Below are 27663 nucleotides of genomic sequence, written 5' to 3' on the forward strand. Positions count from 1 at the left end.
TTTGAGATATAAAAAGAGCAGGTTAGACAGAGAAGGAAGCACAGATAATGGAAGATAGACTCCAGTGGAGATTGCTAAGGAACTGAGAACAGAAGCTGACAAGAGACAAGGACCTTCCCTAAGAGCCATCAGAGAGACAAAGCCTTTCCCTAGAGCCTGCACCCTGAATTCGCACTTCTAGCCTTGATCCTAACCCTATGTCCTTCACTGCTCCTGTTCCTACACCTTCCACTATTCCCATACCTACAATCTGCGTCATTCCTGTACCTACACCCTTCACTGCTCCTGTACCTGCACCCTTAGTTTTCTCCTATACCTACAACCTTCACTGCACTTATACCTATAATCTTTGGCTGCAGGGTCCAGAATCTCAGATCCTGCTGTTGCCCCGACCACTCCCTCAGTGCATGACCCCAGGCACATTATGGCCCCTCCCTGAGCCTCAGTATTCCCATCTGTAAAATGGAGGGACCACGTGAACTCCCAGTCCCTCTGGGTTCAAAGATTTTGTGGTCCCAGGAAGACCTACTGGTTCAGTGGAACTGGCCCCAACTGGTTCACTCCAGCCCTGCCCTTTCTTCCTATGGGGATGGCAGAAGTGCTTCCCCAGGGGGGTCCTGAGGGTGGGCGAGGCCAAGGCTGCCTGGGAACCTCAGGTCAGCGGTGTATTCCTCCCGCAGATGCAGCACACACAGAGCCTCTCCCCAGGTAGAAGGTGAATAAAGACACTTTAATGAGATCGGAAGGACTCTGCGCAACCTCTGGGGAGGCCAGGTGGGCAGCCAGGCCCCGACCAGAGGCAGCTCTGCAGCTCCTGCCAGGCGGCGGGGTCTCGCCTCAGTACTTGAGCAGCCAGCGTGGCTTGTGCTGGCTCAGGGAGCTTAGGTAGGACCACCACCAGGGTTTGCCCCCGTCTGCGGGGGGCTGCCTCCGCGCCCCTGGGAACTCGCCGTGCTGGTCATAGTCCTCCAGAGGGTCGGGGGGCCCCAGCCCACCTCTCTGCAGCCCGTGCAGGAACTTCTTGGGTTCTGCTCCCAGGGGCTGAAGGATGAAGTCCACTCGGCCGGCCCTCCTCATGTGCGCGGGGATGGTGACCTTCTTGATGACCCTGGAGTAGCCAGGGGCTTGAGCAATGACGATGTGGGACCCTGGGGGCAGCAGTCTCCAGTAGTCGCCATCAGGGGCTGTGGATGGAGAGAATAAAAGTCCTTCCCAGGCCCGGCTCGGGATGACGGGCGATCAGGACCAGGGGAGGGGTTACACAGAGGGCAGACCCCAAATTGCCCTGCCCCCCCACCTGGAGTCCTCTCCCACCTGGGATCCCCCTCTGTATCTAGCATCCCCTCCCACTTACAGCCACCCACCCAGAGCCCTGCCATCTGGGGTCCCTCTCATCTGGGGCCCTCTCCTTCCTGAGGTCCCCCCAACAGGGGTCCCTTTCCCCACCTACACACCCCCCATCTCAGGTCCCCTGACCTGAGATCCCCATCCACCTGGGGTCCCTGCCCACCAAGGTTCCCCACACCCAGGGTCTCCCCACACTCAGGTTGCCCCCAACCTGTATCCCCACACACCCAGGATCCCTTACCTGAGCCCCCCTACCTGGGGTCCCTCCCACACCCAAGATCCCTCCAACACTTGGGTTCTCTCCAACCTGGGTCCCCACCCACCTAGAGTTCTTCCTCATCCATGGTCTCCCCACCCAGGTCACCCTCTCACCCGGGTCCCCGCCCACCTGGGGCTCCTGCCTACCAAGTCACCCACACCCAGGGTCCCCTCCATATTCAGGCCCCCCCCACCTGGGGTTCCTCCCAGGGCTTCCCCCTACCTAGAGTCACCCCACCCAGGGCCCTTCCCACCTGGCTTCCTTCCACCCAAGCCCCCTACTCTCACCCAGGATGGCCAGTACAACCCCGTCAAGCCCCACCCCAGCACGCTGTGAGCATTGGGAAACAGCTGCCACAGTAGTCGTCTGCACGCCCTGTGGCAAACTGGCAAAGTGGGCCAGGTGAGCAGGGAGGTGCCTACCTGTGGTGACATCATGGCGGATGCCCTTGACCACGACCCGGGCATTCTTGACTGGCTTCCCAAATTTGTCCATCACCACGCCCTTGATGCCGCGATGCACCTGGGGGACGAGAACAAAGGTGCCAAGGTGGAAAGTGGGCTCAAGAGAACCCAACACCCTACTCCAGCCAGCCCTGCCCCGCCAGCCCCCACCTTCTGAGCTGGGATCTCAGCCTGAACTTGACTCCATCTGGCTCTCTGACCTTGGACAAGCCACCTGACACCTCAGCACTGCTCCCCATCTGCACGGTGAGGCAGGAGCCCCACCTCAGGGGTCACTGGAGGGTGAGACATCGTATATGGGGCAGTGGTGGTGCAGGGGCAGGATTCCCGCCTTCCAAGCAGGAGGCCCGGGTTCGATTCCGGCCAATGCACCTCACGGGCAGCCACCACCCATCTGTCAGTGGGGGCTGCGTGTTGCTGTGATGCTGAACAGGTTTCAGCGGAGCTTACAGGCTGAGATGGACTAGGGAGAAAGGCCAGACGATTTATTTCCAAAAATCAGCCAGTGAAAACCCTGTGATCACAATGGTCTGATCCTGGGGATGGCACAGGACCGGGCAGCGTTTTGTTCTGTTGGGCATGGGGTCGCCATGAGTCAGGGTCGACTTGACCACGGCTAACAACAAAGTGTAAACAGCAGCAACAGAGCTGGACACAGCCCCTGCCTGCTACTGTAGGGACCAGCCTGCACCCAGCCAAGCCGCCGGGCTGACACCCCTGTGGTCCCTGCACACACACACCTGTCCTGAGAGAAATCACTACCAGACCATCCCATCCTGCCCACGCTTCTTCCCCTAAACAATGGCAGAAAGCAAGTCACACGCCCTTGCCCTAGTCTGCTGAGTGCAACTTGGGGGTCTGCAGGTCGTGTCAAACAAGGCTGGACTTTTGGGTGAAGGGAAAGGTCAGTCCAGAGAGGCTGCTCTCCCCACAGGCCCCCAGGCCTTGCTGCTTTCCTCGAGTCTGCTCCTCAGGGGTCTCTAGAAGCTCCTAAAAGTTGGGCTCTCTCCCTGGTGCACGCTGGGCGTGGTGCATAGAGCAGGCTGGCCTCGGACCACCAGGCACAGAGGCACGAGCCGGCCCAGCACACCACCAGGAGCCCATGAAGACACTTCTGTTTCTTTTAAATTCAGAAGAGGAACACGAACGTTTAGGTCGAAGAAAATGTTATAGCATATCATATTAGTATGCTCAACTTTATACCAACAGAATCGTAAAAATGGAATTTTTAATAATTTTTTTTATGGGAGAGGGGTCACCGAGGCAAATATGCCCAAGACCATGGTCATGCTGTGCCCTGAAAGGAGAGTGCCCTTCTCTTCACCCCACCATGGTGGGGTGTCTCTCTCTGGGTCTGAGAACCAGCTCCACCCCTGGGGCTCCTGACCTTGGACAAACCATTCCTTCTTTATGCCTCATTTTCCTCAACTGTAAAATGGGTTTAAGGAAAGTAAAAACAGCTAACGTGGACAGCAGTTTGGCAGATCCTCAAGAAGTCAAACATTGAATCGATCACCACGTGACCCAGCATCCCAATCCTTGGCATAAACCCAAAGACTGGAAAGCGGGGACTCAGACAGACACTTGGACACTGCAGCACTGTTCAGAACAGCCCAGAGGTGGAAACAACCCAAGTGCCCATCAACAGACAAACGGATACACAGACTGCGTCCATCCAGACAGTGGGATATTACTCAGCCAGGGTGAGAAGTGAAGTCCTGACGCCCACCACAAGGACGAACCGTGAAAGCATCACGCTGAGAGAAACAAGCCAGACACAAAAGGACAGATATTACACAATCCCGTTTACATGAAACACCCAGAACGGGCAAACGCGTAGAGACAGGAAGCAGATTATTAGCGGTCGCCAGGGGCTGGGGGGAGAGGGGGGAACAGGAGTCACTGCTTAAGGGGCAGTGAGCTTGTGTCTGGGATGACGGGAAGTTTGGGAAATGGACAGCGGTGATGGTTGCCCATCGCTTGAATTCACTTCGTATCACTAAATTAGACACTTTAATGAACGGTTAAACTGGAAAATTTTCTGTTCTGTGTATTTTGGAGCCCTGGTGGCACACTGGTTAAGAGCTCAGCTGCTAAGCAAAAAGTCGGCAGTCCGAATCCACCAGCCACTCCTTGGAAACACTATTGGGCAGTTCTACTCTGTCCTACATGGTTGCTATGAGTCAGAATTGACTCGATGGCAACGAGTTTAGTATTTGTTTTTTCTCAGCTATATTTTACCACAATAAAATTAAAAAATAAAACAAAAAAACCCAGCTACACTTCTGCAGGACTGGCCATGTGCTAACTCTGCTTGGCGGTTCTGGCACAGGTATGTGCTCCTCCAAGCCCCGCCGTGTCGTCCCCATTTTACAGACGAGAGAATGGAGGTCGGGTGACTGGACCAGGCTCTCTGAGCTGCTCCGGCTGCCCACCCTCACCCTCCACCCATCTCCAGGCTTAAAGAGGACATTGCTCCCAGCTCATACACCAACCAGACACCGCCTGCTGCTTCTCAGGGGAGTCCCACATGATGGAACAAAGATGCAAAACCAGAGCAGGTGGGACCTGTCACCTGAGCAGACCACGTGGGGACTGGACCGCCTGGCCAGGTGGCCTCCTGGACTGGAGACCATTGCTTGGACACTCTTCGCATGGTTCACTTGTCCGCACCTGCTTAGCACGGTTAACCCCAAAACAACCCTCTGGGGACTCTTACTGTGGGGAGGTGGCACTGGAGCTTAAAAGCTAAGACTTTCCTGGGTGGGCCCGTTTCTTTTGCGTGTGTGTGGTAAAAACACGTACAACACAGCTCTTGCCAGTTCTGCAGTTGTCGCACATACAATTCAGTGGCACTGACTTCCGCATCGCACTATGCAACCGTCACCACCATCCTCCCCAAATTACTCTGTGCGGGATCATGTGAGAGGCCAGCAGACCACTCAGCTCCTCTGCGGGCCCACCTCACTGTGGGATATCAAGCCCCCCGTGCTTGGGGCTCAGCGCCACCTGGCTGGGCCCACCCCTCCCGTCTCCAGCCCATCCACCACTTCCCATGTCACCAGAATCAGGAGTCTTCCCACCCACAGTCGGGGTGCCCCAGGCCCCAGGCCTCTGTCCTTGCTGTTTCCTCTGCCACGAGACTGTCACCTGACCGATCCCTTCTCACCTTCGAGGCCCAGCTTATGGTCTTCTTCCTTCAGGAAGCCCTCCCTGCTGCCCCACCCCCTTGGATATCTCCTCTGGGGTCCCACAGCCCTGGCCTCCCCCTCCTCCAGCCTGACCCCTCTGTGAAGCCTTGGTCTGCCTCCTCTGCCACCTGAGAACAGGGCAAATAGCTGTGGTAGCTGCTGTCAAGTCGGCCCCCAACTCATGGTGACCCCACACACTACAGAACGAAACGCTGCCTCGTCCTGCACCACCCCCGTAATCCATTGTGGATCGGACCTTTGTGATCCACAGGGCTTTCACTGGCTGATTTTTGGGAATAGATTGCCAGGCCTTTCTTCCTGGTCCATCTTAGTCTGGAAGCTTCGCTGAAACCTGTTCAGCACCATGGCAACACGCGGCCTCCACGGACAGACAGGTGGTGGCTGCCCATGAGGTGTCTGGCCGGGAATGGAAGCCGGGTCTCCTGCGTGGGAGGCGAGAATCTACCCCAGAACCACCACTGCCCCTCGGGCACATAGTAGGCCCCCACTAGATGGCAGCATGCACTGGGTGGATTTCGCCACACCTTGCTCTAAGGGAGAACTGTCATTGTCACTCAAACTGGGGTGGAAGCTCTCCAGCAGGGAAGGAAAGATCCGCGCTCCTCACTGCAGCCCTGGGAGGGCAGACATCACCCCGGGCCTGGTCAGGATCACCGCAGGAGAGGCCTCAATTGGCCACGACAGACTGGTCCTTATCGGAGGGCATCGCCCGCCCCCTGCAGGGCTGTCCATCTTGCTGGCCGCCTGTGTGCTGCCCAGTCTCACTCACTATCACGTTGGCTCTTAAATGTTTAAACCTCAAGACTTCACGTGCAACATCCACAGAGCAAACCCAGCTCCGTTTAAGGCTCCTTAAAACTCGTTTGCAGCAGACAGCCGTAAAATGGAACGAGCGTGGCTGTCTGGACAGGAGCCCTGGCTGAATGATGACTCTTACCCGGGTAGCGCAAGGTCGCTTGCAGGGCCGTGAAAAAGAAGCTAAAACAGCGCTATTAATGTCCAGTTATCATCGAGGGCTTCGTTTCATTCCTGCCGTCACTGCTGCTGCAGGGCTACTCTAAGGAGGCTGGCTGGGCTCGTCCCTGGAGGAAGGTTCCGCTCTTTCTAGAAAGGAGGGGGCTCATAGACTGCGGCTGAGGGCAGGTCACCCTGGCCTTGAGCTCCAGGCAGTCACTGGGCAGCACCAGACAGGTCACCTTACTCTCTGGCCCTCTGTCTCCTCCTCTCTAACCCTCTGTCTCCTCGACTCTGATCTTCTACCTCCCCCTGTATGACCCTCTGTCTCCCCCCAGGACCCTCTGTCTCCTCCATTCTGACCCTCTGTCTCCTCCCATGATCCTCCATCTCCTCCACTCTGACCCTCTGTCTCCTCCTCTATGACCTCTGTCTCTTCCTGTATGACCTTCCGTCTCTTCCTGTATGACCTTCTGTCTCCTCCACTCTGACCCTCAGTCTCCTCCTCTATGAGCTTCCATCTCCTCTTCTATGACCCTCTGTCTCCTCCTCTATGACTGCCTCACAATCCCCGGAGCAGAAATGTGAGCCCTTCTGTGGACCAGACCAGTACTTTCCTCCCCAGCACACCCTGTCCCTCCAGCTATAAAATGGAGTGCAGGTGCCAACATGCAACTTGTGTGATTCTTGAAAATGCTCCATAAAGTAGCAAAGGCTTCTACAAAGCCACAATTATCTTGCCCCAGTACCCCTGCCTCCACCACACAGCTGCCCTGCCTGCACCACACGGACACCCTGGTGCCGAGAGCCTCAGCCCTTCCCCCAGGGGTGGCCGTCACACCCCATCCCCACGGCCCCCCTGCCTGCACCACACGGACACCCCAGTGCAGAGAGCCTCAGCCCTTCTCCTGGGGGTGCCCATTACACCCCATCCCCACGGCAACCCTGCCTGCACCACACGGACACCGGTGCCGAGAGCCTCAGCCCTTCCCCCAGGGCCACGCCCCTCCCTCCAGCCCAGAGCCCTCGCAGGTCTGAAATGGCCTGTCACGTTCCAGGGGCCCAGGTTCCCGGACATGTGCCCCTTTGCCCAGCAGCTCCCTGTCATCCATATCATCCCTGAGTTTTCCTATCACTCTTCCAGATGCAGCCAGTGCCACCTCCTCCAGGAAGCCGTCAGGGCCTCCACCCTGAGCCAGGTCCTTCCCTGGGCTGCCCCAGGCCCCATGTGCTCCCTTGGGGTTTGATACGGAACAGGTGGAAGAGTTGGCTCTGAGCTAGACCTCAGGGAGCTACTGCTGAGTCTGACACGCTGTCCCAGGAGATGCTGGAAGTGGCCCCCGCAGAACTACACACAGAGACCAGGGGGGCTTGCTGCAAAAAAACGCCCAAATCAGCAAAACCCACCTAATTAGTAGGACCTAACTTGCCTCCCCACCCCACCCCCATCTGCCAGTTTGAGCTGCTGCTGTGACACTGGAAGTGCTGCCAGCAGAGTCACCCACGGTGGACAGGTTTCAGTGGAGACTAAGACAGACTAGGAAGAAAGGCCTGGTGATCTGCTTCTGAAAGTCGGCCAGTAAAACCCTATGAGTCACAACAGACAGTGCAGGAAGATGAGCCCCTAGGTTGGAACCAAACTCATTGCCGTTGAGTTGACTCTGACTCATAGCGACCCTACAGGACAGAGTAGAGCTGCCCCATAGGGTTTCCAAGGAGTGGCTGGTGGATTCTAACTGCTGGCCTTTTGGTTAGCAGCTGAGCTCTTAACCACTGAGCCACCAGGGTTGGAAGGCTCTCAAAATGCAGCGGGTGCAACGATGGACGCAAGCAGACGAAGGATCGTGACGGTGATGCGGGGCCGGGCAATGTTCTGTCTGCTGTACACGGGTCACCATGAGTCGGAGCTGGCTGGACAGCACTAACAGTGACAACCTGCACCCCGTCCTTCAGGGGAGTCTGGGACCCAAAGTCTCCAGCTTCCGTCCTCAAAGTGCAGACACCTGCACAAGGGGGAGTGGGACGGCTCCTGAGTGTGGACTGCCCACCCTTGGTCACCCTTGCGGCGCGGTCACCCTTGCAGCGTGGTCACCCTTGCGGCGTGGTCACCCTTGCAGCGGGGGACTCTGATGTAGGCCCTCCCACACCCAGCGCCCCTGGGCCAGCATGTGGGCGAATGGGGTCAGCCGGCACGGGCCCTGGACCGATGGATAATCCACTGGTAGGCAGTGAGGAAGGAGGCCCTGACCGGTGCAAAGAGCTAAGTGCTGGACTACTAGCTAAAAGGTCAGCAGTTCAAAGCCACTCCGAGGTAACTGGGAGGAAAGTCCCGGTGATGATCGCAAGAACTGAGCCACTGAAAACCCCACGGAGCACAGCTGTGTCCTGCACACGGGGGGTTGCTAGGGGTCGGGGTCGCCTCAGCCACAGCCAACAACAGAGGGACTGTGTTCCAGCAGACTTGGGGCAGTGCACCCCAGGGCAGGTGCTCCGCCCCCCGGCCCCGACCCCCACGCTCCGCCCCCCGGCCCCAATCCCCGCGCTGCGCCCCCCCAGCCCGCCAAGCGCTCACCATTTCCACGAAGTTCAGAAGCGACTCCTTATTGTGTTGCCACAGTGTGTACAGTGCCTCCTTGGGCGGGAACTTGACGCAGCCCAGCTCCACAGTGATCTCGAAGCAGTTGGTGTGCAAGTAGTTGAAGTCCGACATGCCTGCAGGTGGGGGCCAGGGTCAGGGGCCCCCTCTCAGCACTCAGGCCCTACGCTGAGTAACTGAGCCACTGCAGGAGGCGGGGATCGTTATTATTATCCCCAGTTTACAGACCTGAAGACTGAGGCACCGCGAGCTAAAGGCTCTGACCCAAGGCGGCACAGACAGAAGGGCCAGAGCTGGGGGGGGCACAGGTGGTCCGGCGCCAACGTCCACCAACATAACACTGCCCACGTTATGTCTCCTTAGTGAAGCATGAATCAATTTCTAGCAAACAAGCCGTAGCACATGGCATCCTAGCTACTCACCAGTCTCTGGCCTGGACAGCTGAGGAGGTCTGGACTCCCGATAGTAATAATTGTAGTGTCCATTTATCTAAGGCCTTTCCCAACAGCAGCCCAAGGAGGAAGGTCTTATTACCTCCATTTTCCAGAGAATTCAAGGCCTGGAAAACTGGCCAACTCAGCAGCAGAGAAAGCGTCTGGGCAAGCTGGGCAGACCGGCCCAGGCCCCATCCACTCCCACCTCAGCTCTGTCCTTTCAGTGTCTTGTACTGCCTTTAAAGTTCCTTGTCCAGCAGGAGCCCTGGTGGCTGTCCCAGGCCGGCCTGGAGCCCACACGCTGGAGGACAGTCCCCTCCCCGCCCCCTACACCCATGTCAGGAGCAGCAGGGAGCCTCCACTGCACCTCCCAAGCCTGGGGTCTCCTCTGAGCCCCAGTACCCACTGCTGTTAACAATTCCTATGCACGCTTCTCCCATGGGCTCTCTGCCCATCTGCCTTGCCCACTGGGCCCCCACACTCTCCCTGGGGTCCCTGAGGGCTGGGGGCGGTGGGGGAAGGAGGGTGCTGGCTATGTTCCCAACACTGGCCTCTCTCCATCTCACCCCACCTGGAAGACCCTTTGCAGACCGGGGCAAGGGGGCCATGACCGAGCCTCGAGGCCTCACGGGTGGGGGAATCACATACCCGGATTTGGGGAACCCACCCCACCCTCCGAAAGAGCGGCCCTCACGGAGCAGCAGAAGCAGGTCTGCTGAACAGGGGCTGAACGTGGCCAGGAGCTCAGCCCCAGGGTGGCTGCTGCCTACCCAGGAGATGTGGGGGGTCCCAGCTCCTCAGTGAAAACCAGCTCTGCCCCTATGCTGGACGGGGGTGGGGGGACTCAAGCCCAATGTCCTCATCTCCAAACAGCAATAGACAACGCCCAGTGATGTGGTGCTGGTATAGCGCAGACATGGAGGGGCAGCCTATATTTCCCATGGCACCCTTGTGATATTTGCGATCTTTGAACCTACGGCTGCCAGGCACAGCACGTGAAACACAAGGCGCCCAGGTAAATGTGACTTTTGGAGAAACAACGAATCCGTTTTCAGTGTAAGTATAGCCCATGCAATGTGTGGGATATACTTACACAGGACTAAACAATTCCTAGGCACGTTTCTCCACTGGGCTCCCTGCCTGTCCATCCATCTGCCCTGCCCGCTGGCCCCTCACGCTCTCCCTGGGGTCCCTTAGGTGTGGGGGGTGGAGGAAAGAGGGTGCTGGCTGTCTTTGTTGTCATCTGAAATTCGCATTTAACTGGGGCCCTGTATTTTATCTGGCAACTGAACCTCCAAGAGGAAAACAAATGACTACAGTTAGAATCATGAAATGTGAATATTCGTGAATATTAAATAAACTACAGAAACAGTACGGAGACTTGGTAGCGCAGCAGTTAAGCACTCGGCTATTAGAAAGGTTGGCAGTTCACACCCACCCAGTGGCTCCACCAGAAAAAGGCCTGGCGATCTGCTCTCATAAAAATTGTAACTTAGGAAACCCTACCGGGCAGTCCTACTCTGTCACACGGGGTCACCATGAGTTGGAATCAACTCTATAGCACCTCCAACAACACAGAAATGGCAGTTCAGAAGTCACGCTCTTCCACAAGGGTCAGACACACACTTTGTTTATCAAGATCCTAACTAAAACCAAATGCAAGTGAAAGCTGGACAATGAATAAGGAAGACCAAAGAAGAGTTGACGCCTTTGAATTGTGGTGTTGGCGAAGAATATTGAACATACCATGGACTGCCAAAAGAACAAATAAATCTGCCTTGAATGAAGTACAACCAGAATGCTCCTTAGAAGCAAGGATGGCAAGACTACGTCTTACATACTTTGGACATGTCGTCAGGAGGGATCAGTCCCTGGAGAAGGACATCATGCTTGGCAGAGTACAGGGTCAGTGGAAAAGAGGAAGACCCTCAACGAGGTGGACTGACACAGTGGCTGCAACAATGAGCTCAAGCAAAATGATTGTAAGGATGGCCCAGGACCGGGCAGTGTTTTGTTCTGTTGTGCACAGGGTCGCTATGAGTCGGAACCGACTCGACGGCACCTAACAACGACAACAACTAAAACCAAAGCCAGCCTGAGCCTGGATTTTCCCTTCCCTGAGTGGAAGCCCCCACCCCCCATGATGTGTGATTGTCTCTGTGGCTAACGTTCCTGGATGGTGCAAATGGGTAACGCGCTTGGCTGCTAACAGAGAGGTTGGAGGTTCAAGTCCACCCAGAGGCTCCTCAAAAGAAAGGCCGAGTGACCTACCTCTGAAAAATCAGCCACTGAAAACCTTACGGATCGAAGTTCTGCTGACACACGCGAGCTCACCGTGAGTCAGGGACAGCTTGACAGCAACTGGCTCAATGCTCTGGAAGCGCGTGTGCACGGAAAAGGCACAGGAGGGGACGCTGCCGCCCCTTCCCGCCCCCATCACAGGCGCCTCCCGCCCGCCCCGCCCGCTGGGCTGGCGCACCTCCAGTGAAGCTGTACCAGTCGGCCCCGTTGATGACGCTTCCCCTCCTGAGGAAGTTCCCCCCACACCTGTGCTCCGACTGGTCCATCATCATGGGGTGCACGTCGGCGTAGGCTCTGGCCAGCAGCTTAAACATCTGCAAAGGAGACAGCGAGGAAGGGAGACAGTGAGGGGGCTCCCGCGAGGCCCAGACCAGAGGGTGGGCGCTCTAACGGTGGGGGGCAGGAAGGACCTCCTGGGGCAGGGGCCCCAGGGCCAACTCCCGGGGCGCAAGCAGCCAGGGAGAACAGTGTCTAAGCAGGGGCAGCACCCCAATCAGGGGTCCAAACACCTGGAGGAGGAGCGGGGGCTTTGTCGCGAGGGTGGGCCCACAGACATGACGTCCACAGGGTCTGTCGGGGGTCAGCATCAGGCCTGGGGAGAGGCAGGAGGCAGGGGCCGGAGGGCTGGAGGGCTGGAGGGGGGCGGCCACACTGTCAGACCGCATGTCCCGAGCAAACTGCATGGATGAGTAATCTTCACTCATCGTCCCCAGGGATGCCCGGCTGGGTGCCGTCCACTGGCTCCAAGCCCCTGTTGACCACCCGCCTGGCCTGCCACGTTAGCCACGAGCTGCCTCCCCGGCTCATGGAGCCCATGCACCCGGGAGAGCGGGGGTCCTCTGGGCAGGGACGTGTCTGGGTGTGTGGGCTGGATTCCTGGGTGGTCCTCCAGCCAACAGCTTCCCTCTGTCAGCCCCTCCCATGTGGTGGGGCCCAGGGGCGCCAGGGCCAGGTCTCGAGCATCTGTGTGCCCAGGGCTGGGCATGGGGTCTGACCGAGGGTGAAGGGTCCTCACTCTGGGCCAGGTGGAAAAATGGACCCTCCGTATTACAGATGGAATGTGTCTGCCCAAAAGAAATGTTGAAGTCCTGACCCCTGTACCAGCAGACGTGACTCTCTTTGGAAATAGGGTCTTTGCAGATGTTGTCATTTAGGTTCACATGAGCAGCAGGGTGAGTCCTAACCCTATATGACTGTGTCCTTATAGAGCCAAGAAGAGACACAGAGAGGGAGACAGAAGAAGGATGCCATGTGACGCTGCACCTGCAGCCCAGGAACGCCGGAAGCCACCAGAAGCCGGGAGAGAGGCAGGAACAGTCTCCCTCAGAGCCTCAGAAGGAGCCAACATGGCTGACACCCTGGTCTCGGACCCCCAGTCTGCGGGGCTGTGAGACCATACATTTCTGCTTTTATAAGCCCACTACTTGTGGTACTCTGTCCTGGCCGCCCCAGGACAGTCGCACACTCCTGCACTAGGCCTCTCAGGGGCCCCCAGGGCCCTCAGAGAAGTCTGCACCTGGAGAGGGGAACTCTCGGTAAGAGAAGGGGAGGGTAGGAGGGCAGACTCAGTAACAGAAGCTGCTCCAAGCCAGAGCAGGGTCTCCCCCAGCAAGGGTCATGGTGACTCAGAGCCCAGAACCCAGGACGTGGGATTCAGGGCCAGGTGGAGATGGGTCCATTTCTCAGGGGTGGCACAGACCCACAGACACAGACCCAGCACCAACAGTCACCCCTACCTGCGTCCCCCAGTTGCCGAGGTGGGTGGACCAGGAACCCTTCCCGGTGCCGCCCCCCCACCCTCATGAGCCCACCAGGAAGCAGTGACTTTGTCCACAGGTGTGGAGCCTCAAGTTTTCTCTGTCTGGGGCGAATTATGGCAAAGAAAGGAAACCTCCTTCTGCAGACGTGGGAAAAGTTATTTCTCTACAGCTCTGCCCACACGTCCAGCCTCTCTGGGCCTCCACCATCCATCTGCAAAATGTGGTGTGGGCTTGGGGAGGGGGAGTGGATCAGACCAGCACCTGAGTATTCTTTGTTCTCCTCCAACCCTCCCCGGTCCCCAGGCTCCCCTTCCCATCCCAGGGTCTCCCCTCCTGTCTCGGGTCAGTCCCTTGGGTTGAGGCAGGAAAGGCAGCAGCTGATGCCCCTGGCCTGTGGGAATCAGAAAGAGTCAACATCAGTCCCTAAACCATGGATGCATGAGCCACAGGCCTGGCAGAGCAGGACTGGACAGGAGGGTGGGTCACGGGACAAGGGAGGGTCAGTGGCAAGGGAAAGACCTAGATACCACGACTGAATAAACCAGGTGGACTATGGACAGCTGGGAGGAGCAGAAGCCGAGCTGACCCAGCTGCGGGGGTAGGGGGCAACTCCAGGACACAGGCCCGAGGCCACATGGCTGTGAGTGAATGAATGAGGACTGGACGGCGCGATGGGAATTCCATGGAGACCCCCGAGGCTACCCCCCCGGGAGGCCACAGGCAGGGCTGGGTAGGTTTGGCGGGAAGGATGGAGCCTGAGCCGGCTCTGCAGAGGGATTTTGGCAGAGGAGCAGGTGGGGAGTGGCCAGGCTGGGGGCCTTGTCCTGGGCTCCGTGGAAGTCTCAGCACACCCCACCAGCCCCTCCCGGCACCCCTATCCCGGCCGCTCGGGACTCTGGTTTCCACAAAGGCTGCACTGGCTGGGGGCTGAATGCTTATCGAGCACTGACTGATGGCTGGTGGGGAAGGTTGACAACCCTGGTGGGACTTGTTGAGGTAAACGCCCCCCCAGGGACACCTCAGCGTCTGGGTCTGGGCCCGAAGCCGAGGGGCTCTGGCTGCCAACAAGGGCCGGGTGCCACCACGGCACAGAGGCTTAGGCCAAGCCAAGTGGAGACTGCTGGCTACCTGGGCAGAAGGCATTTCCTGGGCTCTGAGCACAGAAACTAGCACACTTCAGGCCCTCGATACATGCTGGGTACAGGGAAGAATGCCTGGGTGAGTGAGGCAGTGAATGAGTGAGTGAGTAAGTGAGGGAATGAGAGGGTGAGTGAAGGAATGACTGACTGACTGAATAAATGAGTGAGAGAATAAATGAAAGTATGAGAGTGAATGAGTGAATAAATGAAGGAATGAGGATGAATGAATTACTGACTGAGTAATTGAATAAATGAGTGAGTGAATGAATGATTGAATGAATGAACGAGTAAATGAAAGAGTGAATGGGTGAGTGAATGAATGAGTGAGTTAGAAGTGAATAAATGAGTGAATGAGTGATCGAGTGAGTAAATTGGTGAGTAACTGAATGAATGAGTGAGTAAACAAATGAGTGAATGGGTAAGTGAATGAATGAATGAGTGTGTGAATGAATGAATGAGCAAGTGAGTGAGTGAGTGAATGAGTCAGGGCAAGTGAGCCAGGGCAGGAATAACGAGCAGTGGACAGAGGTGTGACAGCTCTCCTGGGCTCTCCGATGGGCAGCAGCCTGCGCCTGCCCTGCACACCCCAGCCGCCCCCTCACTCCCCTTGGGGTTTCTGCACACAGGACAGGGGTGTCTGCCATGCCCCCCACCCCTTTGCCCAAGACCTCTCCCACCTTGGGCTTCACTTGAAGAGAAGCTTAAGGGTGATGTCTGCACAGGCTAGGTTGCCTTGTAAGCCACCATAAGCCCTGGGCTAGGTTGGAGTTCACCCCTGCGTGCACCCTGCACGTCCAGCCTCGCAGTCTCATCCTCCCTGGCCTGTGTCTGGCCATCTCCTCCCTAACGGAGGATCCTCAGAGGCAGGGCCCAGTCCTGTCCACCACGATGGCCCTGGGACTGGCCTTGAACAGGGACAGGTGGGGTGGCAGGCTGAGTCCAGGGCTCAGCAGTGGGACCCAGCCGCGCCACCTGGTCAGGTGAACAGCCAGGTGTGGATGCTGCCAGCAAGGGAGGGTTCTTGGGCAGGGTGGGGCAGGCCTGGCACTAAGAGTCCATGTCTGACCATATCCAGTGGGTGACTACGTCAAGGCCACAGAGAGCAAGTGGAGGACCAGGCTGGCCTCAGTGCAGACACCTAGGACTGTGTGGCCACCAGGAGCCATCCAGATCACATCGCCTCCCTCCACCCTTCTCAGAGGACCAGGCTGTGGGAAGTTAGGGGATCCAGGCTATGGGGGTGGCTGTCAGGTGGCAGCAGGTTGGTGTGACATTTCAGGGAGGAGCCGTGTCTCACCCCAAACCGGTCTAACTGCTGGGTACAGTGAGGGAAACTGAGGCCTGGAGCGAGAGGGCCTGGCCAGGGTCCAAGTGAAGTGGGAGGCCAGAGCGCCTGTTCCTGTCCACCGCTCCCCTACTCCAAGAGCCTACTCCAACAAGCGCTCGGGACCCAGGGAGCTAGGCGGCTTGTGCACGCCGCAGCACTGCCCTCTGCCGGCGCCGCGCAGAACGCACCCTCCCTGGCTTAGGCCCCAGAGCACCTGTAGGCACCGGCATGGAGACAGCTGCTCTCTGGAGGCAGAGGGGACCTGGCCGGGGACACTGATGGGAAGTGCGCTGCAACCAGCGTCAGGGGGCTCAGAGCAGAGAGAGGCTGCTTCCCCCAGGCCAGAAGGCTTCCTGGAGGAGGGGGCCCCGAGTCTGGGCCGGCCACAGGCAGAAGCTCTGGACAGAAGCTGCACCGACACTGCCTCCCCTGCCCTGTCCAGGGGCCCACCTTCTCACCTTCTCGTCAGGCGTGGGCGAGAACATCTTCTCCTCCTGGGGGTGCTGGGAGAAGTCGAAGGGATAGGAAACTACCAGGTCGCCTCCGTGGAGGCTGGCTGACAGCACGAAGGGGATGGTTCTCGTCCACTTCATGACAGCCTTCGTCTCAGGGGCCACCTGCCCAGGGAGAGGAGTTGGTCCTCAGCCCGGGCACGGCCCCGCTGAACCCCTGGCTGTGCCCACAGGCTCCCCCAGCCTCCTCCAAGCCCTGCCCAACCTGCCAGCACCAACAGTCCTGCCTGGAGCTCTCCTCCCGCCCTGTGGGGACTTCACCCCCTCCAGGCAGCCTTCCAGGCCTCCAGCCAGCTCCGGCTGCCCTCTGCCATGACTCTGAGCAGGTGACATTAGCAGCAGGTGTATCTGCCCAGTGAGCTCGTCAGAAGAAAGACCACCTTGCCGCTCACTGCTGCGTGTGTCTGGCAGACAGTAAGTGCTCAGCACTTGCTTGGGGATGAAGGGAACGTACACCTAAAGGTCTCTCCAACAAACCAACATCGGGGACAGAGCGGGGATTGTTCAGTGGGCCTCCAGAACCCTCCAAGAGGCACCATGAGAATTCAGTGCCCTAGACATGATCCACAGACCACACAACAGCCCAGGGAGGACCCCCATTTCACAGACGGGACCCTGAGGCATCGGGCCCTGGGGAAGGTAGACACTAGGACACTGTCAAGTGTGGCCTCTGTTGGGGGCGGGGAGGCCAGCCGGACAGGGCGAGAGGACGGCTCCTACCTTACCCCACCAGTAGTGCTGGGGGACAGGTATGTGATCGCTGCGGGCACCGCGGACCCCCGCCAGCCGGTAGTACTCGGACGTCAGGTCGGGGAAGTTGCGGTTCAGGTCCAGGTTCTGTGCATTCTGCCTCCCACTCGTCCACCCGTTGTAACCAGCACCCTGAAAACCCACAGCACCCCCAACTCAGGGTTAGGACACCCCAGTCTGACCCCTCCAGAGGGAGGTTGCAGGGCTGGGCTGAGTCAGAGCTGGGGCCAAGGCTTCTCTCTGGCTTGCTGAGATGAAGTTGAATGAGAGGGGGAGGCACCAGCTGTCCAGGACCCCACCCCCATCACTCTAGAGCCCCTCCCTCCACCTCTTTGCTGCTCCTGGGACACACCACTTCCTTCTGCTCCAGGCCTTGCACTGGCTGTTCACTTCACCTGGAGTGCTCCCCCCCACCCCCCACTCCCGTTACCTGCAGACACCTCTGCAGACAGCTTCCCCAGCCTCCCATCTAACACACCTGCCCTCGAACACTTTCTCGAATCCCTGATCATCCTAATTTTTCTCTATGGCACGAATGACCTTAGCCTACACCACAGAATTACTCAATGTCTTGTCCATCCCCACCCCCCAGAGCCAGGACCTTGCCGAGCCTGATGCCTGCTGAAGCCTCACCTGGAACGGTGCGGGCACATAGTAGGCTTGTAATCCCTGTTAGTAAGTGAACCATGAGGGCACAATGAAGGCAACGGCCATGGGGTCTGGGCAGTGGGCACACTCACCTCAGCGGCGGCAACCTCATAGCCGTCGGGGTTCATGGAGGGCAGCAGGTGGATGCGGGTGGTGTTGATAAGGCGCTGGATGCGGGGGTTGCCCAGCAGATACTCGGAGCACAGGTACTGAGCCAGGTAGATGAGCATCTCCCGGCCAGCCACCTCGTTGCCGTGGATGTTGCCAATGAGCTTCACCTCGGGTTCCACTGGGGAGAGACGCAGGACATGGGTGTGGTTGGCTGACAATCCAGGAACCCCCGAAGAGCCCCCGCAGTGGGGGCAGCACTGTGCTGGGACTGATTCATCACTGTGTGGGCTTGAATATCACTGGATAATGAGGTCTCCTCAAAGTCATCACTTTGGTTGAGCTCACTTCTTCTGTTTAACTATGATTATTAGCATGACCAGTCAAGGATATTAATTAACAGTAATATAAGACACGGTCGATCTCTGAATTTCAACAGCCACTCTTCATCTCTGCGTAACAAGTTAGGGTGCACACTGGAGCTTGGGTAGGAAAGCAGCTGATATTTCAATGGATGGATGGACGGACGGACGGACGGACGGACGGACGGTTGGATGGATGGATGGATGGATGGATGGATGGATGGATGGATGGATGTGCAGGCGGAGAGATGAGCAGTAGTTGAGCGGGGGCATGGATAGATGGGTGGTGGATAGAACGGATGGATGGGTGGGTGGGTGGATGGGTGGATGGATAGATAGATAAGCAGTGGTTGAGCAGGGGCATGGGTAGATGGGTGGTGGATAGAATGGATGGATGGGTGGGTGGATGGGTGGGTGGATGGTTAGGTAGATAAGCAGTGATTGAGCAGGGGCATGGGTAGATGGGTGGTGGATAGAATGGATGGATGGGTGGGTGGGTGGATGGGTGGATGGTTAGGTAGATAAGCAGTGATTGAGCAGGGGCATGGGTAGATGGGTGGTGGATAGAATGGATGGATGGGTGGGTGGATAGATAGTGGATTGATGGATGATGATTAGACGGATGGAAAAATGATGGATAGACAGATGCAGCAGAGGAGGAGGAGTGGACCTGGGCCTGACAGCCTCACTAGCCACATAGACTTTGGCAAGCCACCTCTTCTCTCTGAGCCTCACGTTCCTGGAGCCTGGTCTCCACCCCAGGCTGTGTACGTTGGGGAGTCTGTGTCTGTGAGAGTGAAGGACATGTGGGTCCCAAAGCTGCCTTAACCAGAAAGAGGTGTATGTTTGTGCAACTCATAAGGACCAAGGGTTGATTGGAGACTATTTCCATATCAAATTGTTGGGCTAACAAGGTCACAGAGAGCTGGGGGGCAGGGCGAAGGACCCCCTGGAGGCTCCCAGAGCCTAAGGGGCTGCATCCTGGTCCTCATCCTTGTCCCCGCCTCAAGGGAGGACTGAGGCTTTGCTAGAATACCCCGTGTTTTCCAGCCAGACCTGACTCCCCAGCCCAGCCCACGGCCTTTTCCTCCGCTGCCCCAGAACAGTTTTACAATCATTTCTTCGGCACAGCACTACAGGCAGGAGCGGCTCATTTACAACCTAGCAGAGAGCAGCTGCAATAAAGCAGGATTGCATCACAGGTTGTGCAGGGAGGCGCTTTGCGGGGACACCGAAGTCCAGCATTCACCGGATGCCCGCTCTCGTTTCAAAGCAGGACACCTAAACCTGGCATGTACCTGGTTTACACACCCCACTCGTGTATCTCACTCAACGAGCATCTCGGAAAATCACACGTAAAGTGACCAGGATCAAGCACCACGTGTACCTGTCTGGGGTCCTGGTGTACAGGGGCAAGGTTTGAAAAATAATAAATTCCCAAGGGCTCGGTGAAGTCTCCACCGTCAATGCACAGGGGCTGCGTCCCTGCAGTCATGGTACATGCTGTCCTGAGCTCCCTCCCTGGCTCGCACCCTTGGACTTCCTGGACCATGTCCTCCTCCCTCCCTCCAGCCTCCTACAGGACTCCCCAGCAACTCAGCTATCTACCTGCTAGCCAAAATTTCTCATTCATCTTGCATTCCACTCAGTCCCCACTAGATCAGCTTTCCAATTATTATAAAATAATCTTGCCTTCCCTCAAATTTACAATGGATATTCTGGAAAATCTCCCCCTTCCACATATCCAGTGGTTCTATGTGTCCGGGGAAATGTGCGCACGAAGCCCCCATCTGCACCCCATCCCCCACACAGTTGGGCTTTGATTAGGAACCAACCTGGCTTGTTGGGTCACACACTCAGAGCCCTCTCCCAGAAGAGGGCCCATCCTGCCTCTTACATGGGTGCCCGACAGTGACCAAGGCTTACTCAGCTCATGCTGGCCAGGGCGGCCCGAGAATTCGATGACCAGCAGGTCTTTGCCGTCGAAGCTGCGCCCGATGCTGTAGGTCTTGGCGATGTGGGCACACCGGGTGGCTGTCCTCCTCAGTACACGCACCATCTGGGCATAAGAGTGGTGGTCGAAGTGGATAAAGGTCGAGGGCAGGTCCGAGGGCACAGAGTCCTCTGTGTCCAGGCCTCCTGGGGAAGACGCAGTGCCAGGGTCAGTCCACTCCCCGCCTGGCCTCTTCCTGGGCCCACACCCCCAGCCCCACCACTCTGCAGCCACCTGAGGGCCAGGGTCCTTGGGCTCCCTTTGGACCACTCTCCACCAATCTGCATCTGCTTTTTCATTAAAAATTCGCTTTATAAACAGCTATAACAATATCAACAGCTAAATAATAGCACATAACAAATGTAAGTGCCTAATGTTATTGTGAATAAAAGAATATGTACATGCTTAATTTGGAAAATTTAAAAAATATACAACAGTCAACTATAAAGGAAAAAAGGTATCTGCAGAAGCCTCAACCCAAAGAAAACCACTGTCTGGTGTGTGTGTTGCCTTCTGTTTTTTCTGATCATTAATATTTAGCTGTTATTGATAAGGTTTTCATCAGCCAGTTTTTTAGAAGTAGATCACCAGGTTCTTCTTCCTAGTCTGTCGTATTCTAGAAGCTTCACTGAAAGCTGTCCACCACGTGCGACCCTGTTGGTATCTGAAATACCAGTGGTATAGCTTCCAGCATCACAGCAACACATTAGCCATCACAGTATGACGAGCCGACAGTGAAATTGGCCAGCAAACACCTCAAGAATAGCACGGAACGTGGTCTGATACAGTGCCAGAAGATGAGCCCCTCAGGTTGACAGGCACTCAAAACATTCCTTGGGAAGAGCTGCCTCCTCAAAGTAGAGTTGGCCATAATGACATGGATGGAGTCAAGCTTTTGGGATCTTCATTTGCGATGTGGCACAACTCAAAATGAGAAGAAACAGCTGCAAACATCCATTAATAATGGGAGCATGGAATGTACGAAGTATGAATCTAGGAAAATTAGAAATAGTCAAAAATGAAACAGAACACATAAATGTGTGAAAAAGAATGCATAAACATCGATACCCTAGGCATCAGTGAGCTGAAATGGACTGGTATTGGCCATTTTGAATTGATCAATCATATGGTCTGCTATGCCAGGAATGACAACTTGAAGAAGAATGGTGTTGCAGTCATCATCAAAAAGAACATTTCAAGATCTATCCTGAAGTACAACACTGTCAGTAATAGGATAATATTCATACGCCTACAAGGAAGACCAGTTAACACAACTATTATCCAAATTTTGCACCAACCACTAAGGCCAAAGATAAAGAAATTGAAGATTTTTATCAGCTTCTGCAATCTGAAGTTGATCAAACAAGCAGTCAAGATGCATAGATAATTACTGATGATTGGAATGAAAAGTTGGAAACGAAGAAGGATCAGTAGTTGGAAAATATGGCCTTGGTGATAGAAACGACACTGCAGATTGCATGATAGAATTTTGCAAGACCAATGATTCAGTCACTGCACATAATTTTTTTCAACAACATAAACGGTGACTATACTTGTGGATTTTGCTGGATGGAACACACAGGAATCAAATCAACTACATCTATGGAAAGACATGATGGAGAAGCTCAATATCATCAGTCGGAAAAAGTTCAGGGGCCGACTGTGGGACAGACCATCAATTGCTCATAAGAAAGTTCAAGTTGAAGGTGAAGAAAATTAAAACAAGTCCACAGGAGCCAAAGTACAGCCTTAAGTATATCCCACCTGAATTTAGAGACCATCTCAAGAATAGATTTGACGCATTGAACACTAATGGCTGAAGATCACCCAAGTTGTGAGACGACATCAAGGACATCATACATGAAGAAAGCAAGAGGTCATTAAAAAGACAGAAAAGAAAGAAAAGGCCAAAATGGATGTCAGAAGAGACTCTAAAACTTGCTCTAGAACACAAAGTAGCTAAAGTAACAGTAAGAAATGATGAAGTAAAAGAGCTGAACAGAAGGTTTCAAAGGGCGGCTCGAGAAGACAAAGCAAAGTGTTATAATGACATCTGCAAAGACCTGGAGATAGAAAACCAAAAGGGAAGAACATGCTCGGCATTTCTCAAGCTGAAAGAACTGAAGAAAAAATTCAAGCCTCAAGTTGCAATACTGGAGGATTCTATGGGCAAAATACTGAATGATGCAAGAAGCATGGAAAGAAGATTCTTCTTTCCACTTTGGTGAGTGGCATCTGGAGTCTTAAACACTAGCAAGCAGCCATCTAAGATCCAGCAATTGACCTCAACCCACCTGGAGCAAAGGAGAATGAAGAACACCAAAGACATAAGGTAAAGATGAGCCCAAGGGACAGAAAGGGCCGCATAAGCCAGAGACTACATCAGCCTGAGACCAGAAGAACTAGATGGTGCCCAGCTACCACCAATGACTCCCCTGACAGCAAACACAACACAGAACCCCCGATAGAACAGGAGAAAAGTGGGATGCAGACCTCAAGTTCTCATAAGAAGGTCAGACTTAATGGTCTGAGACTACAGGGACCCTGGAGGTCACGGTCCCTGTACCTTCTGTTAGCCCGAGACTGGAACCATTCCTGAAGCCAACTCTTCAGACAGGGATTGGACTAGATTATAAGACAGAAACTAAGACTGGTGAGGAGTGAGCTTCTTGGCTCAAGTAGACACATGAGACTATGTGGGCAGCTCCTGTCTGGAGGCGAGATGAGAAGGCAGAGGGGGACAGAAGCTGGTTGAATGGACACGGGGAATACAGGGTGGAGAGAAGGACTGTGCTGTTTCATTAGGGAAAGAGCAGCTAGGAGTACATAGCAAGCTGTGTATAAGTTTTTGTATGAGAGACTGACTTAATTTGTAAACTTTCACTTAGAGCACAATAAATTTTTTTAAAAAGATACTTCTGGTACAGAGTCACTGTACCAAAAAGAATTGGTCAATGCTCAACCATTTCAGGAGGGAGCATATGATCAAGAACCAATGGTACTGAAGGAAGAAGTCCAAGCTGCCTTGGAAGCACCGGTGAAAAACCAGGCTCCCGGAACTGACAGAATGCCAACTGAGATGTTTCAACAAACAGACGCAAGGCAAGAAGCACTCACTCAGCTACGCCAAGAAATCTGGAAGACAGCTACCTGGCCAATCAACTGGGAGAGATACATATTTGTGCCCACTCCAAAGAAAGGTGATCCAACAGAATGTAGAAATCATCAAACAATATCACTAACAGCACACACAAGTAAAATTTTGCTGAAGATCATTCAGAAATGGTTGCAGCAGTACATCAACAGGGAACTGCCAGAAATTCAAGCCAGATTCAGAAGAGGGTGTGGAACGAGAGATATCACATTCAGACGGATCTTGGCTGAAAGCTGAGAAGGCCAGAAAGGTGTTTACCTGCATTTTATTGCCTATGCAAAGGCATTTGACTGTGTGGATCATAAGAAATTATGCAAAATTACAAAGAATGGGAATCCCAGAACACTTAATTGTGTTCATGAGGAACCTGTACATAGATCAAGAGACAGTCGTTTGTAACAGAACAAGGTGATACTGCGTGGTTTAAAGTCAGGAAAGGTGTGCGTCAGGGTTGTATCCTTTCACCATACCTATTCAATCTGTATGCTGAGCAAATAACCTGAGAAGCTGGACTATGTGAAGAATGGGGCATCAGGATTGGAGGAAGACTCATTAACAATTCACAATATGCAGATGACACAACCTTTCTTGCTGAAAGTGAAGAGGACTTGAAGCACTTACTGGTGAGGATCAAAGACCACAACCTTCAGTATGGATTACACCTCAACATAAAGAAAACAAAAATCCTCATAACTGGACCAATAAGCCACATTATGATAAACGGAGAAAAGATTGAAGTTGTCAAAGATTTTATTTTACTCAGATGTACAATCAACACCCGTGGAAGCAGCAGTCTAGAAGTCAAATAATGTGTTGCACTGGGCAAATCTGCTGCAAAAGACCTTTTTAAAGTGTTAAAAAGCAAAAACGTCACCTTGAAGATTCAGGTGCACCTGATCCAAGCCGTTGTATTTTCAATCGCATCATATGCACGTGAAAGCTGGACAATAAATAAGGAAGACGAAGAAGAACTGATGCCTTTGAATTAATGACGTTGGCAAAGAATACTGAATATACCATGGACTGCCAGAAGAACAAACAAACGTGTCTTGGAAGAAGTAGAGCCAGAATGCTCCTTAGAAGCAAGGATGGCGAGACTGCGTCTTCAATACTTTGGACATGTTGTCAGGAGGGATCAGTCCCTGGAGAAGGACATCATGCTTGGTAAAGTAGAGGGTCAGTGAAAGAGAGGAAGACCCTGAACGAGATGGATTGACATGGTAGCTGCAACAATGGGCTTGCGTATAGCAACAATTGTGAGGATGGTGCAAGACCAGGCAGTGTTTCGCTCTGTTGTGCACCGGGTCGCTGTGAGTTGGAACTGATTCTAGGGCACCTGACAACAAAATTGGGCTGTCAGCACGTTGCTGATGCAGTTTTACATTCTGCTCTGTTTACCCAGCACTGTCGAGTAAACAGCTTCAACACCATTGTGAATCAGCCGAAAACTTGTTTGAAAGGCAACCTCGTTCTACCACTCCACTGCTGTGATCACTTTGAAATGCTTGCTACTATTAGTTGTTTAACAGTGAGTCTGCCTGTACCAGAGAGGGAGGGAAGAAATTAGGATGGGAAGGAAAGAAAGGGAGGGAGGGAGGGAGGGAGGGAGGGAGGGAGGGAGGGAGGGAGGAAGGAAGGAAGGAAGGAAGGAAGGAAGGAAGGAAGGAAGGAAGGAAGGAAGGAAGGAAGGAAGGAAGGAAGGAAGGAAGGAAGGAAGGAAGGAAGGAAGGAAGGGGAAGGTAGATAGAAGGAGGGGAAGGAGAGAGAAAGAGAGAGGGAGGCAGAGGGAAAGAGGAAGGAAGGAAGGAAAGAGGGAAGGAGGGAAATGTTTCTCCCACACTTTGAACAGCTTCCTCAGGAGAAACCCCTAGGTGCCTGGGTCTTGGGGCAGAGGTGCTAAGTGGCTCATCAGCTGGCCGGCTCTCCCACCCCATCACTGAAGCGCAGGCTCTGAAGACACCCAGTTACTCAATCCAGGGGTCTTGAGCAGCCTGACCCTCAGACAGCAGTGAAGAGCGCGGCCCCTGCAGGCTGGCCCTGGGCACCGTGAGGGTTAAGGCTTCCATCTGACTGGCTCACTGGACCTGTGGTTTTGTTTCAGCTCAAAATGGTTTTTGAAGGGAAGGAAAGTAGATAGAACCAGCAATTTGGTGGCGGAGATGCCCAGAATAATCTGCCACAAGCCAACTCCCTGGGCTCTCCCAGGGCATGTGGGCTTGCCCCAGAGCCGTCTGGGTTTCTTCCTGCCCACCCCACCCTCACCCGGCCACCACCACCCACATTTCCTGCTTCTGCAGGGAGTAAAAGCCTTTCACACACTGTCGGTGGGTCTTGTCTGCCGCCAAGTGCTCCAGTGACCCAGCACATTCACACAGCAGCCAGCAGGGTCAATGGAATCTCCCCTCTCAGAGAAGGAGCCTGAGGTTCTGAGAACACCCAGGACTAGGCTTGAGCTGTACACAGGGCAGCAGAACTGAAGCTCCCTGGAGCCCAGCCCAAACATGTCTCCGGGTGCATGTCTGTGTCCCCCTCCCATCCCCATGTCCAAGCACAAAGCCAGGGACACAGGATACACTCAAGTCAATCTATCCATCAACGAATGAGTGATTGGCCTGGTTCAAACTCTGCCCGGCAGAAGGGGCTGAGGACATCCCTGCCATCTGCCTTCCCGAACCTCCACTTCCCCATCCATACAATGGGGACATGACTGAGAACTAGTCTCAGGGCTGTCATGAAACTTAGATGGAACAGTGTGTGTGGCAGGGGGCATCAACCATAGGGACCTGACTGTTAGCATTGTGCTGTGTGGACGAGGACCTGGAACGAATCCCGTTCTATACCCCACAGCAGGCACAGACCGGCCACGTGTGGCTATTGAGATTCAGGTTTCAATAAACTCAAATAAAACTAAAAATTCAGGCCCTCAGTTACACGAGCCACACCTCACATGTGACCACCAATGGTCTCTGTGCTGGGTAGGGCTGCCATGAACTAAGCCGTGTCTCAGGAGGATCAAGGCCTGAGGCTCTTTGTGCCTGGTCTGCTCTGTAAAGCACAGTGGGTGGGCGGTGGACAGCCATCCCCCATGCATTTGGCTGCGTTACATCCAGCCCCCAAGTAGGGCTCGCTTTCCCACAGCATCAGGGCCACATGGCCTGCAGACCCACCATCACCCAGGGCTGGCTCGTCCGAGGAGAAGACCACTCCCCCTCAACACCCCGGCTGGGAGTCCAGCTCCAGGCCAGAACCCTGTGTGGGGTCTTTCAGGCCCCGCCAATGGTAATTACAAGGCCGCGCCCGGCAGGCCTCTGCCACCCAGACCTGGTGCCAAGCCAGTACCCGGCGAGCTCTAGAGGGAGTTGTAGTCGAGGACTCAGTCCCCGGCCCCACCAGGCAGCCATGCCCAGAAGGTGTCCACATTCCCAGCCCAGGCACCTTCGGGGTTTGGGCTGAGGCACCTTCCCACCTTGACTCAGCACCTGTCCACTCCTAGGGCTTCCTCCGCTCCCTCCTCTGGCCTCAGGGTCTACAGAGAGCCAGGAGTCTGGTTCTGGACTCCCTGGCAGTGAGGTATTCCCCTGCCTGGACTTGACCCTCGCCCGGTGCCATTTCGTGGAGGGAAATTCGACCCTGAGGAGCCGGCTCACCTTTTAGCCTCTTGCCAGCATCACTGAGGAGCCCTGGTGGTGCAGTGGTTAAGTGCTTGGCTGCTAACTGAAAGGTTGGCAGTTGGAGCCCACCAGGTGCTCCATGTGAGAAGGACGTGGCAGTCTGCCTCCAGGGATCCCTGTGGGGCAGTTCTACTCTGTCCCGTAGGGTCACTATGAGTCGGAAGTGACTCGATGACAACGGGCTGCTGCTGCAGTAGGTGAATAAAGTCTTGATGGGTCCTTTCGTTTTGGCTCTGGTGCTAACTGGCCACCTCAGCCTGGTTGCTGGCTCCCAGGCCCCAAGCCCACCGGCCTCAGCTTACCGCGTAGTTTCTCCAGGGGGTCGTAGCAGCCCTCCTCTTCACGAGCAAAGTAGCGTGCGCAGTCCAGGAAGTAAGGCCAGGCCATGTCGATGGCATCAAAGGCAGGCTGGCAGGCCTCCCGAAGGCCCTCACAGACTCGCCGGCAGGGCCTGCGTGCCCGGCCACCCTCGCACCGGGGCGCCAGCACGGCGCAGCCCAGCAGCCGCAGGTCGGGGTTGCATTGGCCCTCGAGGAGGTGGTGAAGGACGCTCAGCAGGATGTACTCGGAGCTGGCCTCCACCACATCCCAAGACCGGTGCTCTAGCAGGGTGGGGAAGCCCGTTTGGTTGTAGGCGGCGTCACTGCATGTCCCAAGTGGCAATTCCACACA

General features: G+C 55.2%; 1 protein-coding gene across 1 annotated transcript; it reads right to left on the reverse strand.

Moving 5' to 3' along the window:
* Nucleotides 1-729: 729 nt before the first annotated feature.
* On the reverse strand, nt 730-27663 carry CPZ (carboxypeptidase Z). Its single transcript, XM_064286186.1, has 9 exons — nt 27294-27663; nt 20100-20312; nt 17796-17992; nt 17026-17187; nt 16252-16410; nt 11746-11881; nt 8809-8948; nt 2029-2128; nt 730-1184 (listed from the first exon to the last, which is right to left on the reverse strand). Exons 1-9 carry the CDS (start codon nt 27376-27378, stop codon nt 838-840), a joined length of 1539 nt encoding a protein of 512 aa, XP_064142256.1. The 5' UTR covers nt 27379-27663; the 3' UTR covers nt 730-837.

Source organism: Loxodonta africana, chromosome 5 (assembly GCF_030014295.1).
Source record: "Loxodonta africana isolate mLoxAfr1 chromosome 5, mLoxAfr1.hap2, whole genome shotgun sequence".
In the NCBI taxonomy this organism is placed as follows: domain Eukaryota; kingdom Metazoa; phylum Chordata; class Mammalia; order Proboscidea; family Elephantidae; genus Loxodonta; species Loxodonta africana.